The 17,101-nt window shown below is 37.6% G+C and overlaps 1 protein-coding gene across 4 annotated transcripts in view; it reads left to right on the forward strand.

The window, feature by feature from the left end:
• Positions 1-17,101, forward strand: part of FILIP1L (filamin A interacting protein 1 like) — a 204,646-nt gene that overhangs the window by 169,548 nt on the left and 17,997 nt on the right. For all 4 annotated transcript variants that reach the window (XR_007376974.1, XM_048944460.1, XM_048944472.1 and 1 more), the window contains one exon: positions 10,436-13,190. Coding sequence is in view for 3 of the 4 variants with exons in the window: in XM_048944460.1 (XP_048800417.1) it covers positions 10,436-13,190 (2,755 nt within the window). In the remaining variant the exon portion in view is untranslated. The remainder of the gene's footprint in view (positions 1-10,435; positions 13,191-17,101) is intronic.

Consider the following 17,101-nt stretch of genomic DNA (forward strand, 5'->3'; position numbering starts at 1 on the left):
CTTAAATTAAATATGGAATTCCCTTCAGTGAGAAGGCCACCATGAACTTTGGCAGACTTAAAACTTCTCCTAAAACATGTGTTTCTAAAACCAAGTCTAATATATAAATCATTATACACATTTGGATGCATATGGGTTAACAGGATAGGGGATATAAACCCTCTGAAGCAAAGTTCTCAAGTACAAATTCTAGATAGGACATTCCAAGTTAGATAAAATAGATTGCATGTAGTGCAAAAAGCAAGGATAACAGTGTTTAGGCTTCTGCTAAGAGGTGGCACCTTTATTCTCTTTTGGTAAAATAGCAGAGAAAAGCTGACAGTAATCTTAAAGCTTAAAGATTTTGCTAACCTCTATAAAGGAGAAGGAAAAATGCAGAACAATATAGAAAGGAGCCTTTAGGAAAGTGTCTGCTTGTCCTTGCCTTGTTCCCATTCTCTGCTTGAGAATCTTTGTAAATGGCTAAATTCTCCTGTTTCAATCAGGGTTAACTGAGAGGGAAAATATCAGAATTTGACAAGGTAACTTTTTATAACCTGTATGTGACCTTTGCATATTTCTAGTTAAACCAAACAACTAGCAAGTTCTGTCTAGAGATAACGGTGTCTTCTTTATATTCAGCATTTGAAATAACTTTTTTAATTAATGATAAAAGCTAAAAATGTATTACATCAGAAACATACTGTACATGAAAGCATACTACAGGTCCTTCATTTATAGTGACATTTGAAAATAGGAAAACGTAACCTAAACATCACAGATCATCAGCCAAGAGGCAAGAAAAGAGATCAAATAGAGCACGTAGCCAAATGCCCTTCAGTCACATAATGATACTCAATTATAAATCAGTCTGGGGTACAATCATGAGGTAGAGATTGCTTGACTGAACTAACAGTTGTTTGAAGATCAGGGAATACCTGGAGTCCAAAAGTCTTTATTTGAAGGGGCAAGGGAAATAGAAATTCACAGACTTTCCTCTTTACTAAAACATCAGAAGAAAATTCTCAGACTATCATCTATAGCTCTCAATTGTAGCTTTCCATCCTACATTCTAAAACAGTGAAAGATCCTCTTGAAGAGGATCAGTTTGAAGAATGTTAATGTAAATGCCCAACAAGAGCATCTATGCTAAGGATTTAAATGCTTTAAACGTCTTGACTTTGCACCTTTAAATGATTCACTGACTATTCCCAGGCCAAGGTGGACCAGTGTCCTACTGAAACAAGAGAAAACAACAGCCAAGCATCTCACACTTCAAGTCTCAACACATTCAGATGTAGGAGACATAGAGCAAAACATTTTGGAGGATTAGGACAGATGGCAAAGAATTGAGTTATTTCCCAGGCAGCAATGTCCACAGAATCGGAGCTTCAATACATGAAACTGTGCTGAGAAGCAATTTGTAATATACCGGGATAGTTTTAATACAATTTTGGAAGGAACCATACTACAGATTTGGAAACTAACAGCATCCTTCATCACTTTTTCACTTCAAAGCTATCTTTAGCCAGTGAACTACACTGTAATGCATTCCTACAGTCTCCTTTTCACTTATGTCCCCCAAGGTGAAGTGCTGGAAATGTCCATTTTAGAGAAAACAGATACCTTCATATTAACAGGCCACTAAGAAAAAGATGTATGTTTAGCTTCAAAGGGAAATCTCTGTTTTATATAAGTGTTATTACTGTTCTTATTGCTTCCAGTCTTAGCTACTAGAAAGAACTGCATCCATATCAACAAACCTGATTATATTAAAATCCCTTGCTTTTTTGGGAAGCCTTAACAGCACTGCTTCGTGCAACTCTGCATCACAGAAAACTTAATCATCTCAGTCTAAATTTTCAGTAAAAACTGAGGTTCATGTTTTCTGCCCCAAAAAAGTAGAATGGGGTGCTACCCCAGCCCAGCCTTCAAGCACCCAGGGTTTATTATACACAGAGCTACGTCAGAAGCAAAGCACACCAAAAAGGGTTTATTTTTGTCCTAGGATGTATGTATATAATAAAGACTTTATGGATATGAGCAGAACTTCAAGAAGCCACATAGTTTTGTCCTCCCACATAGGAGTGATGACACTGATGTCACACCTGAGGAATGTTTGTCCGATTGTTTTTATGCATCTCCCACTCCTCAAAATGATGGAGAACTCAATGTCTTCTCAGAAAATCCCATTCTAGACTGAAGTACCATTAACATTTATCTTACAATATTTAATCTAAATGTAATAATTACAATTTAAGCACATACATTCCTGTCATGTTCACTGAGTACATGAAGAACGCATCCCAGTTTGCAGCCAACTTCCACCTTAGAGCAAGTGGCCACTGTATGACTGAGCAGCCTACACAGCATTGGTGGCAGCAGAAAGTTCAGCCTCTCAGTTCATCAGAAGCATGCATGGAAGCATGGAAAATTCTAAATTTTATCATTGGTGCTAGCCAATAACATACAAATAAGGCCATGCCAGCATAACAGAGAGGCACAATGCCTATATTGCCCTTAGATGAAAACGTGGCCCCAGACATTTACTTCTATATTAAACGTGTGTTAAAATTGTTTTAGAGAACATCCAATTCCTGTAAATGTTATGGGAAAATGACATTTATGACTAACCAGTCTCCTCTGAGAAACATGATGTGTTTTTGTTGGCTAAATTCCATCTTCTGTCATACCAAAAATATTAACTAATTAAAGTAGAAAAAAAGTTTGTATGAATTGGATACTTGCACAGTCGTGCTCATTTCTGGTCAGGACAGCAGTACAGCTCCAGGTGAATCAGGTAGCAGAAAAGCATCTATTTACCCAACTGCCTCCAGAAGAGCACTGGTAAAGTGGAGGTCCACCTTGAACCTACACGCTATAATATCATATACCTAGGGGAGAGGGGGAAGGAAATCAAATCAAATTATAGGCAGGAATTATCTATTGAAATTGTTTAGAGATAACAAATTTCAGACTGTTGTCTTAATCTAGTAGTAACACGTTTATTTAAGCAAAAAGTGTGAAAGGAAGGCTTAAATGTTACTCACTTTTATAGAGCTAAAATGACTGACACACTTAGGGATTCAAAACTTCTGCAAACTGATCAGTTACTTAAATGACGGAGATTAGATACCCAAGTCAAAAAGCCAACCCTCAAACTGTTGGCACTTGTATGAACAGGAAACACAGCATACAGTGTATTACATGCAGTGTAATACTAGGTAGAAGTCCACAGTGGTAACGGTACAGATACTCCATACAGAGAATGCAAACACATACATCTGCCCACGGGGAATAAAAATGAGTAAAAATGGTGGGAAAGCACTATCCTGTTTACCCCTATGGTACCAAGTGCTTCATAACACTGGTGATTCTAAGAACAGTTCAACATCATGTGGTCAAGCAATAACGCTCTAGCAGTAATGATTAAATAATTAAACATTAAATACACAGCTCAGGCTCATAAAGACACATGATCTTTCCTACTGATTTAATTTATTCAAAATGAAGTCATAGTGACACTGTCATTTAAAATTCACAAATTACACAAAGCATTAGTTGCCTTATTTTGTCTAGTAACAGTATCATTAAAGCCTCTTTGAATTAATTCTCAAAATGGTCTGTTATAGTAAGTCAACACTGCTTTTCCATTTTAATAAATCTGAAGCTCAGGCACAAAATTTTACTTGTTTAAGATGAAAAGAAAAAAAGCAGAACCTGGATTAGTAACTGAGAAGATTTGCCTCAGTCTTGTTGCTTTGACCCCTATACCACATCTCTTGTGGTTCATCTTTCCATTTCCTTCAGAAAGCTTTCCATCTGCAAAACTATAATTTCCTGGCTGACGCAAATTTGAAGAGTTCCAAATTCTGAAGTTACTTGTTTTATTTCTGACTTTACAGGCAGTTTGCTGGGGGGAAGGAGAGAATGCACTACAGTAATATGATAAAATCCCAAACTATTAACCAGCAAAACCCAAGTCGTATTCCTGTGAGCCTGTGAAGTTATTAATCCATTTAAATTCTGAACAGAAGAGGATTAACACTTGCATGCCACTGAAATGCCAAGAGAAATAGATACTAACTTCAAAGAATAATTAAGTAACCTGAAATAGCTGTTAACAGAAAGAGGGAAGGAAGGAAGGAAGAGACATACATTTCCAACATGTAACGCACCACAACACAGACCACAGCTCATCGTGCCATGCTTTCCAGTAGCTGAACTCTGTGAGACTTATTAAGGCTAACCCCAAGTAAAGATTATTACTACTGTGGTCAGACAGAACTCATTACAATTATGTTTTTCAGGATATGCAGTCAAGAAAAAAAAAATAAAGCTGTCTGCAAGTGAACAGGATAGCAACATCTTCACTCCTGTCTAAGAATCCTGCTCCTTCCTGTAAGTCTCAGGTGTTGTAATGCTAGCCCTGAGATTTGCAAGTCTAGAAATCAAAGGCCAGAATTAAGAACTCATAACTTGCAAATACGAGCAGTTATTGCCAAGAGATTTATTTATGAAAGACTGATGTTCTCATAGATGATTTACACAAACTTCCAGATATGGAAAGGACATAATTCAAGATAGACGTTTCTTAAACCGAGGTTTAACATTAAAATTTATGATAAAATGAAACTGAATTTTAGCGCTGGACTAAAATGACTCCAACCACAGTCCTAATATCTGTATCTCTATTCCACAGGATGATTTTTCAGCAGCACAATAGTTGTGAAATCATGGCCACAATCAGTGTTATTCTTACAGATTAATTTGGTTTTCAAAGACCAAATAATCCCGTTCACATTTACTCAGCATCACAGCTAAATATTTCTGGTTATCCATTTAAAATTTTGCCCAAGTTAACCCAGAACTGGCAACACCATTCACCATATATGACTTGTATTAAGCCTTTTGAAGCAAGTCAGCATTTTAAGCATCAGATAAAACAATGACTACCTCTCTGCGGTAGTCTGTGGAGTAATAAGCAGAACTCACACTCCCCTCATTAAAAGTCCTCATTTAATAGAATAAATTTCCTTATCAGGAAATCTGCCTTACAGACAGTCTCTTGCTGCTGAGACACCCTTTGTGGAGATTTGCATCCTAGTATAAACTAATGATTTAAAATATCTATACATAAATAACATACTGGAAAAAAAATATTAACGTAAGTGCTAGCATTCTGTTGGGAAGTGCTGACTGATTCAGATAAAGGCAACAGATTACACAACAGCTATGGTATGCTGTTGCCGCTGTAATTTCAAAGGCTTTTGACTTTCTTTATATCAGGGGGGAAAAAAAAGAAGCATCAATAAAGATAATAAAGAGAGCTATAAAAGTAGCCAAAACATATGTCTTCATAAAAGCTACGCATCAGAAAGTAGGACTGCAGGCAAAGAAAAGAAATGTGCAGCCACCCCAAGGCCAGAAACCCAGTTCAGCAAACCCAGATTTTATTGCCACAAACTGCAGAAGGCACAGACAGACTGGCTTTCTGCCGAAAATAAATACTTAACTGTATTGGTGTCAAAAATTACACCGACTTGTATGATTTACCAGAAATGATGAAGCACATTTCTTTCTCTTATTAAAAGCCAGACCGTGGCTTATTGCTAACTGGGAAGAATGCCTCAGACGAAGAGGCATGACTTCATCTACATTTAAAAGCTTTCAGCTTAGCATTTTTATTTGCATTGTACAGGGGGAAATTCAAGTACATGCCCAAAAACCTTAGAAGCAAGTTTCCTTCATGTTATAACCTGCAGAACCTCTGGTAAGCGAGGAAATAACACATGAGCTCAATAAAAATAGATGTATTGAAAACTTACCAAAAATCACCAATGACATTCAAAATCTCTGCCATTTCTGCTGAATCAAATAAAAATCTTGATACTCATCACAGATATGCTAAGATCTCCTCTGTAGTTTGGCAAAAGAGATGACAGAAGTCCAGCTTTAAAAGCCAACACCTGCTGCACTAGCATCCTTACAGAATTCACCCTGTGACTGCTTAAAAAACTTTTAAAAAGCATTTAAAAATTATTATTATAATCCTAAGAGTAATGATTAATTCTAGGCAAGCTAAAAAGTTGTGCTGCTAAGTGTAACGTCATACAGCCCAAGACAATGCAATTAAATCCATGATATCAAGGACAAGAAGCTATAGGATGAATACTGAGAAAAGCAATTGCAGTGAACAGAGAGCTTACAAAGACAATGTACTTCTTTAAGCTAAAAAGACTGGTATTGCAAACAGGTAGGACAGTAAGACAATAAAACAATAATTTATAACAGAAGCCGCATAGAAAGAGTAATAAGACACTGCCCTGACTCTGTTTAACTACCTACCATTCATGTTCATAAAAGCACTTTCCAATGCCTGTTTTTGCTGGCCTGGATTCAGAAAAGGTTCTCGTAGTCCTATGAAGTCAATTCCTTGGAATTATCTATGAATGCTTTGTCTAAATGAGATACCTGCCTTTGTCTAAAACAAAATTACTTGATCACAAAATTCAACTGGAAATGAAAATGCTAAAAATATTTTATGGGATAGGGGGCGTCTATTCATTTTATTTCTACTTTTTTTTCTTTTTAAAGCCACCTTTTTCTGACCTTCGCACGCTAGAGCTTTTGGTCAAATAGCTCCTTCAAATCCAACATACTTGGGTCCTTCAAATAGACCTGGTAGCTTTCAACCTTATGGTATGGCTAAAAGCACAGCAGGCCCAAAGTCACATCTTCACTTTTACTTTTCCGCTACTTATGTGGCCAGACTTTATAAGAGAAGACAAGGGAAGCCAGACTTAACATTGGCAGTGCAGAAAGTCCACCAAGTATTCAGTTTCCATTTTGCAGTCCCACAGTCACCAAAAGCTAGTGCAAAAACATATTTGATTACATATATTAAAGTAATAATATTACACCCCTTTTCTTCTATTTAGAAAAACATTAAAATCATTTAACAGCTTCTAACTATGCTCCATAATTTGACTTCATTGAAGTCATGTTATAGATTTAAGGGGTTAGAAGTATTTTCTTTATATGTCTGCTTGAATTTTAAAATTGTACTTTATGTTTTCAATCAAAGAAACATTTCCACGTACCCTGGAGTGTTTTGGAATGACCAAGGAAACAAAATCTCTTGAAAATTCTTATCAGCTTATACAACAATCCAGTTGAGTTACCAATAGTTTAAGCACTTCTGTTTGAATAACCATGGGAATACATGGTTAATGATCAGAGTTTGGGTTAGACTCTCTCAGATAAGCACTCACTTTGGGCTGGAACCTCAAGCATACTGCTGAATCAAAGCTTGGGAAATGAAGTTACATGACAAAAAAGGAAAATGGGAAAATAATACAAACTGTACATGTACGTAATGCTCACTGGAAGGACTTGTGGGATTATTCACTCAAAGATCTGCCAACTGACTTTACCAATTTATTTATGAACAATTCTCTTAGTTGCACCATAAAATATTGCACAGCATTCCTATGAAAATCAGAATTGTTGGGTTATTATTTAGCCCAAGAGTCTTCCTTCTAAAGCAATTTAAGGGGCATCAGTCACTGTGGCATTACAGTTTTGTTTGGCCAGAGAGATATCAACTAGTTAATAAAGAAGCATTGAGTAAAATCTCAATTTATTTAGGTATTAATCACGTTAGCTAAGTTTGCCTTACGAAAATGAATTACAACAAAGCGAGCTAAAATAAAACACATGCTAATAGCTCAAATCTATTTTATCCATATTAATCTGTCCTAACTTCACGCACACACAAAAAAATGAGTCTATTCCAAATGAAATCGTTAGTTGTGCTTCTGTTATGGTTTTTATATCTATGGCAACAGTAAATCATCGATTGAACTTCACTACTAAAGCATTCAGAGACAAGGGTGGGGAGGGGAGGGTGATTTTTTTCTAAAAGGAAATCAGACTCGCTAACATTAAAAAGATGACCCAAGTTTATGCACTGACAACACAGTAAAAAGCCGCCTTTGAAGATGGTGTAGACCTCTTGTTCTGTCAGCCAGCAACATTCTTCCGAGCTCACTTCACAAACCACTCCCTCTCCCCTTACACCTTTTCATGTCAGCTTTCCCTATTACGCTAATCTACTGTTGTAAAGAATTTGGGGCTGCTTGACAACTTCAAAATCAACTCAGTTTACTGTTTTTTCGCATTCCACCAATTTTTCACTACACTGTATTTCATTACACTGAATGTAGTGAAACTGCTGCACTAAAATAAAGACTGTAGGGGCGGTGGTAAAGGTGTTACGAAATTTGATAGTCATAGATGTCTATTGAGTATCCTCATCCTGGAGCAGGTCCAAAGAGGGGCAACAAGGCTTGTGAAGGGCTTGGAGAGCATGTCATATGAGGAGCAACTGAAGGAACTGGGGCTGTTCAGTCTCGGGGAAAGGATGCTGAGGGAAGACCTTATTGCTCTCTTTCAATACCTGAAAGGTGATTTCAGCAAAAGCAGGGCTGGTCTCTTCTCACTGGTGACATGACAAGGGGAAATGGCCTCAAGTTGCACCAGAGAAAGTTTAGGTTGGACATCAGGAAACACTTCTTTACAGAAAGGATTGATAAGCACTGGAATAGGCTCCCCAGGGAGGTGGTTGAGTTACCATCCCTGGATGTGTTTAAAAACGTGTGGTGGTGCTCAGGGACGTGATTTAGTGGCGGGTTGGTAGAGTTAGGGTAGTATGGCTATGTTGTGGTTGGACTTGATGATCTTGAAGGTCTTTTCCAACCTGAGCAATTCTATGATTCTGTGATTAAACCACACAAGTCTGATGGACAGCTGCACAATGGCAGGGGCTTCCTCTTTACATGCACAAAAGCTACCATGCTACCAAAGAGGATGTTGCTGAGGCAGGCCCAGAAATACATACCTCCAGTCAGTCAACAGCTAATAAAGAGCTGTGCTAAGGATGCCATTATCTAAGTTCTTCCTGAACTAAAAGGCTAGCTGCAACAGAAGCTTGTCAGTGGAAAGGTGTAAAGACTTCCTGCTTGGATATCACAACACTGACCAGGCACAAATGCAGAACAGGAACCTTATGCATCAGTACTTACTCTGGAGAGTCCTTATCATACTTCAGAAAGAGGGGGGAAAAAAAAAAAAAAAAAAAAAAAAAAAAAAAAAAAAAAAAGGAAAGAAAAAAAAGCAAGGGGTTTCAGCTAATAAGTGCTTAAGCTGTGGAAGAACACTCTCGAAAGGCACTTCCTTCTCCTCCTTGCCACTCCATGCAATTCAATATATATCATATGAACAGCAGTGAAGCATGATAAAATTCTAAAGCTTCATTAGTTCAATCTAGGCTGTTAAGTACTTTATTGAATATCAGAACATACTTAATGTATAGATCAGCGATGGGAAAAATCTAATTGAAAAGAGGTGCTGCCAAACCTAATCTTGTCTCATATGCACTGTACAAGTACCTCCCTGACAAAGAAAAAAATCTCCAAAAGAACCTAATTATTATCTGAGATTTTTGGAGGTTTCTTGGAATTTTAAATGAACAAATGTGCAACCTAATCGCAGACCTTGAACAATTTAAGTCTGTTGCATCTTGGTTAAGACAGCATTAATACAAATTTGTATGCAATGATTTGGGAGAACCATTGTGAAAAATTTCAAGAGTCATAGAAAGTAGAGATGCACTTCACTACATCTTCAAATTTTTAATATAAGACCAAATCCGAATCCAGCAGGGAGCAAGAAAATTTGGCCTTCTTATGTTCACAACCTACATTCCCATTTATCTCTTGACAGAAGATTTTTGGTGATATCATGTAATAGGGTCTGTATTTCCACAGAGGACAGACTCAGAGACATTGTTTGGTTTTTTGCTTTGATGCACTGTTCAGAAAGTGGCATTAGTCAGCACATCTAATAGCCCAGGGTGGGTACATTTCCTTCACGCACTTTAACACTTCAACATTAAAGGTTTAATGATAAACATTGTAAAAAATCAGGATGGTTTACAAGTCGCTTAAAGGTATTAGGAGGTTTATAAAGCTGTAAAGTATACCTGCCCTTGAGGGCTGCACTGATTTAATTTCTCAACCACTGTGATTATTGCATTTTCAAAATAACCTGCATGTACACACCTAGTCTCAGCAGACAGCAAAATCAGCATTGTTTCAGAGCAGAACAAACAGCTGCATTGTGCTGATTCCTGTCAAAAGCTAAAAATGTAATTAAAGATGCACAACTAAAGAAGTTTTTAAGTGTAAATGATAATTATTGAAGTGTCCACTATAAAAGAATTCTGAGTAGAAAAGCTAAGACTAGGGTCTTCCTTATGACACTACAAGGAGAGCTCTGCTTCTAGTTACAAATGAATGTTCATGCACATCTGGCAGATGTCATAATGTTTCAAGTGTGTTTTTAAATGCCCATTGAAATGGCTTCAAAATATTATATTATTTCCTCTCCCTAGACTGAAAAAGCTTCTTGAACAAGAAACAGCATATCAAGAAAAAAAAGAGAAGGAAAACAACAAGAAAATAGCTAAACTGAAAGAAGAATTGACTAAACTGAAATCCTTTGCTTTAATGGTTGTGGATGAACAACAAAGACTCACTGAGCAGTTGAACCAACAAAGTCAAAAAATTCAAGAGTTAACCACTTCTGCAGACCAAGCACATGAGAAACTCGCTTTTGCTGAAGCAAAAGCTCAAGAGCAAGAACAGAAAGCCAGCAGGCTGGAGGCTGAACTTCAAGTCCAAAACAGTAAGGTTTCCCAAGATCACGAAGCAATGATGGCCAAACTAACCAATGAAGACAGCCAGAATCGTCAGCTCCGGTTAAAACTGAATGCACTCAGCAGGCAAATTGATGAGCTGGAAGAGACCAATAAATCTTTAAGAAAAGCAGAAGATGAACTGCAAGACCTAAGGGATAAGATAAATAAGGGAGAATATGGGAACTCCACTCTTATGTCTGAAGTGGAGGAATTAAGGAAACGACTGCTGGAGATGGAAGGAAAAGATGAAGAGCTCATAAAAATGGAAGATCAGTGCAGAGAACTTAATAAAAAGTTAGAAAAAGAAGCATCACAGAGCAAGAACCTTAAAGGGGAAGTTGACAAACTCAACAAAAGAATTATGGAGCTGGAGAAATTAGAGGATGCTTTCAACAAAAGCAAACAGGAATGCTACTCCCTGAAATGCAACCTAGAAAGAGAAAAAATGGTTACAAAGCAGTTGTCCCTTGAGCTGGAAGGCTTAAAAGCTAGGGTTGGAGAGCTCGAAGCAATTGAAAGCAAGTTAGAAAAAACCGAGTCCACACTCAAAGAAGATTTAACAAAGCTGAAGACCCTAACAGTGATGCTTGTGGATGAAAGAAAAGCTATGAGTGAAAAAATAAAGCAAACAGAAGAAAAACTGGAAGCTGCAACTTCTCAGCTCCAGGTGGAAAAAAATAAAGTGATGTCCATTACAGAAAAACTAATTGAGGAAAGTAAAAAGGCACTGAAATCAAAATCTGATGCAGAGGAAAAAGTGTCCAGTGTCACAAAAGAAAGAGATGAGCTGAAAAACAAACTCAAAGCAGAAGAGGAGAAAGGAAATGATCTTGCTTCCAAAGTAAACATTCTAAGAAAAAGACTTCAGTCACTGGAAGCTGTTGAAAAAGAATTTCTTAAAAATAAGCTTAAAGAGACTACTAAATCCAGCACTTCCTTGCAGCAGGAGAACAACAAAATCAAAGAGCTTTCTCAAGAAGTTGAGGGGCTTAAGCAGAAGCTGAAAGAAATGAAGGCCATAGAAGACGATCTTATGAAAACTGAAGATGAATTTGAGTCTCTAGAACGAAGATATGTCAATGAACGGGACAAAGCCAAGCTCCTGTCAGAGGAACTGGAGGCTGTGAAAATGGAAGTAGCTAGGTATAAACTATCAGAAAAGGCAGAGTCTAATCAAGAGCAGCGTCTTTTTAAGAAGCTCAAAGAAGAAGAAGCTAAATCAAGTCACCTTTCCAGAGAAGTAGATGCACTGAAAGAGAAAATTCATGAATACATGGCAACAGAAGACCTAATCTGTCACCTCCGAGGTGATCATACAGTCTTACAGAAGAAACTCACCCAACAAGAAAACAAGAACAGGGAGTTAGCAAGAGAAATGGAAAGCCTCACAAAAGAATTAGAGAGGTACAGACGTTTCAGTAAGAGCCTCAGACCTGGTGCTAATGGAAGGCGGATATCTGACTTGCAGGTTTTTTCTAAAGAAGTCCAGACAGATCCAGCTGACAACGAACCACCCGATTACAAAACCCTCATGCCTTTAGAGAGAGCAGTCATAAATGGGCAGCTGTATGAAGACAGTGATTATGAGGACAAGGACAGCAATGAGGAGGAACAATCAGTGGCTTTCAAAAGCAACTCATCCATCGGGAATGCCATGCATAAGAAATTATGGATCCCTTGGATGAAGTCCAAAGAAAACCACCACCAGAATGGAAAGATTCATACAAAGCAAAATGGAAACTGTGCACAGGCTGGAGACTTAGTGCTAAGCCATACACCTGGCCAACCTCTGCACATAAAAGTAACTCCAGACCACGGGCAGAACACAGCAACGCTCGAAATAACAAGTCCTACTACAGAAAGTCCTCACTCCTATACGAGCACAGCAGTTATACCTAACTGCGGCACTCCCAAGCAAAGAATAACTATTATTCAAAATGCCTCCTTCACGCCTGTAAAGTCAAAAGCATCAGAAGGTTACATGAGCCCAGAGCAAGCCATTTCTCCCATTACTATGGCTGCTTTTGCAAGATCTCAGACTCCTGACTCATGCGGTTCCTTAACGCCTGAAAGAACAATGTCCCCATTGGCTTTACCAGGCTCAAGTTCTCAGGAACAAATGCTCTCCTCAGAGCCTTTGGAAATGGGAGCCAAGCATGCCGTTTTCAGAGTATCCCCAGACAGGCAGTCGTCATGGCAGTTTCAGAGATCTAACAGCACGGGATCAAGTGTAATAACTACTGAGGATAACAAAATCCACATCCACTTAGGAAGTCCTTACGTCCAAGCTCTCACCGGTACCAAGACCGTCAGCCCCTGTACCCCAGTGCAAGATAACAGAACTCCAGCACTAGCTAATGGAATACCCAGTAAGCCCACCAATAAAATCACCAGCAGTATTACTATCACACCAACAGCCACTCCTCTCCCACGGCAATCACAAATTACAGTAAGTAATGTCTATAACTGACCCTCATCCATGCTGACACCCTTACCAGCAACCCATCCTGTTTTTCATCCCAGCAAGAATTATTTGGAACGGCCCTTTTCCTATGGGAGAGATCTGTGCATGAACTTTACAACAGTATATGAAACTAACGTTAAGTTTTGCCTGCTTAGTGTTATCAAGTGTGCACTTACTGTATATCTTCTAATTGAAATACAGTTATGTAAAATATCTAGTCTTGCACTTGTATAAATGCATCTTTATGTATTTCCATTTTCAAAATAACTCACATTACTTTTGACTGCAACTTGCCTTGGTGAAATATTTTAACATTACAAAACCAGTAAATAATTGATTATTTTTATCATTGCTTGCAGAACATTTTTGGTTCCTTTGTGTGTGTGTGTTTGTATTTTATTTTATTTTTTGCATGTATGGAAGAATTTGAATTAAGCCATAATGTTGCCTGCTAACTTCAGAAAAGACTTAACTTGTTACCTTCCATTTCTTCTAAATTCCTCCTAGCTCTCTCATTTCAGATAATTATCATTATATCACACACACAATCAACAAAACATGTATTGTATCCTGTATCAGATTTATGATGCATAAATGATATGCTCCAGACCAAGACAACCACTTTTTTCTCCCCATCCTTTTATAAATCTCTTTTTATACCCTCATGTAAACCCTACTTCCCTCCCAAGAAGGCAAACGTTTGTGGTTTTTTTCCCCCCCATACTACAGAAAAATTGCTATCACTTAAGTACACTGTAAAACAATTAACATGTAAAACAATTAACAGAAACACATTTCTAAGTTGTTAATTCAGAATGCATTCCCATACAACACTCAAATTTCATATAAGCTCTTCATTATCACTCCAATGTGCTATATAAATACACTGAAGGAGAAACAAGATTAGCACTTGTGGCCCACCAACATATTTTTACATAATAGGCAGAGGAAGCTCGACTGAAGCAATAAGTAGCACTAGACCACCTCTCTGAACACACAGGTCTCTAGGACTAGGGTAAATTGCAGTACCATACAGCACAGACAAAACAGGTTAAGATATTTCAGTGATGGATATGGAATTAGTGCCTGAGGAAAGGACAGAAACTTAAACAATGCTGCCTCAGTTTACATGTGGGCCAAACAGCAAATTGTAGCCTCCCAGAAAATATTGCAAGTAGTAGACCAGCTTCATACTGAACGTAAGTCAAGCCAAAAGATCTGAAATTCACTTTCAGATCACAGATTACAAAAGCTGTCAAAAAAAAAAAAAAAAAAAAAAAAAAAAAAAAAAAAAGGGAATTTGGAAAGGCAGCTTCTTATTCTAAAGAAGTGCCTCAGTATCTTACACCCAGGGGGTGGGAGGATTGGAATTAAAATAAAATCTCCTTATCAACAAGGAAGTTTGCATGTAAGGACAAAGTTCCTATTCATTTCTTCACTAAACCTGTATCATTATTCTGCTTACATTATCTGGAGTTCAAGAAATAATAATCGCATCTGCAGTATAATTTAGCAGCTGATTCAGCAAAGGACTTTGGCACACACTTTAACAAAGGGACTTTTATGGGACAGGAACCCAAATGGTTACAGCTGTAGGTAATAGCTTATATTTAAAGGAATAGCTTCTATTGAAAAGCAAAACCCACCACCCATACACATTTCTTCTAGGTAAAATCAGCAATAGGAAGGAAAATTATTAAGTTAAAGATTTTGTGTTTGGAACTCAATGTAGCAAACGTACTTTGAGGTCCCTTGGTGACCTGTGAGGTCCCATCCAACCTAAGCTACTCTGTGACTGCGATTCTATAGATGAGCAGTGGAAACTTTAAGGTCAATATGGGATGGTTTAAGTCTAGCTTAATGTCATGAATAGCTTCAAGAACTGCTGTATCAGGTTATCAGGCTTCATAAGAGGTCCTTCACACTAGATTTGTTTTAGTTTATTATCACTGACTCGAAAGTGAGATTTGATTAAGATCTGGGTCAGAAGAAATGAATGGTCTCACCCTGCAAAGCAGACTGCAAGTTGGCTCCCACCAACTTCAGCAGAAGTTACAAGTCGAGACAGTAGCTAGCACTCAGGCAAGTCAAGATTCTAACTTGATTTTTATAACAAATTTACCATAACTGTGCCAATTACATAAACAAGTAACTTTCTTGCATTCAGCTTACACTTATTAACTGAAAGGCTCATCCAAAATTAAAAAGCAGAAGCAGTCCATTCTGAGCGCATTCTATGCACGTCTAGAATTTGGAATACTGCATGTTCTGTTGACTGATACCCAAGATCTCTGCAGGGGCATGTTATAAGCATGGTACTGAGTAACTGTGCCTGAAGTGCATACTTGACAGCATACTAATGGATGCCAGATTCTCTACAAATTAAAGGATAAACAACTGTCCTTCAGAAACACTAGCATTTTCTTCAATCGGACTTTAAAGCCATGTGGAAAAAATATTTCCCTTTACAGCCATGTTCAAATTGTACAGAAATGTGTTATTAACTACCTGCCCATCTATTCCAATGTCTTTCAAAGACAGCACAAAACAGGGCATAATAGCAACAAGCATACTTAGACCTTTGGGCAATTCCCAAGCTATTATGAATAAGGATTTCATAGTTTAAAGCTAAGTTTTCAGTACAAAGCCTAAGCCAAAGTTCACAACACTTACAAGTTTAATCATTAAATGGGACAGTACTTCTGTTCCTGTCTCAGTACTTCTACTGGTGGTGGTTTACCAGTAACTGTCCAATTAACAAAACACAGAGGAAGTAGTCACTCATTACCATTAATTCCCAAATAAGATGTACCGATATTATATGTAAGTGAACCTACTACATTTCCTCAAAAGCACGCCTTGATTAAGGGCATTGATTATATCCCCCCATTAATTAAATAATCTACATACAGACCTCAACTGACTTCACACGGGAATTTTTGTCACAGATTTTCAACACATGAAAAACACAATTATTATTTTGCCTAATAATTTTAATTGCAAAATAAAACCTGTTCAATCCATTCAAATTCCCAGTATCTTTTCAAAATATATAGCAGAGAAGAACATTTGCTCAGATGTACTTCTTGAGAGCAGAAACTTACACTGAATAAAAATAATCTAGCACTATTTTCATCATAAGAAGAGAAAGCATAGCTTAGTGAAACTGCAAGTGTTTACAAATTTACATCAAGTTGTTCAGATCAGCACCCCGTATTTCAGATGATTTCTTTTTACTGAAGGGGAATATTCACCTGCTTGCTTAGCAGGCAAAGAGAAAACACAGCAAGGGAAAGATTACATGACCTGTCTGAAGAATGATTTAAACACTTTGAACAAAAACACCAAGCATAATTGTATTACATTTCAACCAAGCAAGGCAGTTTTTCCAGGATTCAGATGCATCCAAGTGGTAAGTACTGCTGTTTTAGTATTGGAAGATGAGACACTTTAGTTTTCAGTGTTTTCCCAAAAGCCTAAAATTTGACAGATACTTACAACAGTGATATAAATAAATATTAATGGAAAATACGGTCGCAAAGAAAAAAACCCAAACCACTAAATAGGGTATATCTGAGGGATTAAACTGTGAAATGGAGCATTAGAACAGTTTTCAGCAGACCATAGTATCAACCCATCCCCCTTTCCAAAACAGCATGCAGACATCTCCTCTCAGATCTACAAACCTGCTCTCTCCACTGGATGTCACGTTAAGTCCTCAAAAACAGAAAGGAAAAATTAAATCATAAAGGAAATGGCAGAAATTATCAGCCTGCTTTCTCTTTTCAGTTTTAGTTCTGTAAGCAAGCAAAGGAATACAAGTAAAGGCAGCATCAACAATTCAGTACTCAGCATTTCTGAGTCACTGTGTTTACGTGACAAAATATTTCCTTTGA

This window comes from Lagopus muta, chromosome 1 (assembly GCF_023343835.1).
Source record: "Lagopus muta isolate bLagMut1 chromosome 1, bLagMut1 primary, whole genome shotgun sequence".
Lineage (NCBI taxonomy): Eukaryota > Metazoa > Chordata > Aves > Galliformes > Phasianidae > Lagopus > Lagopus muta.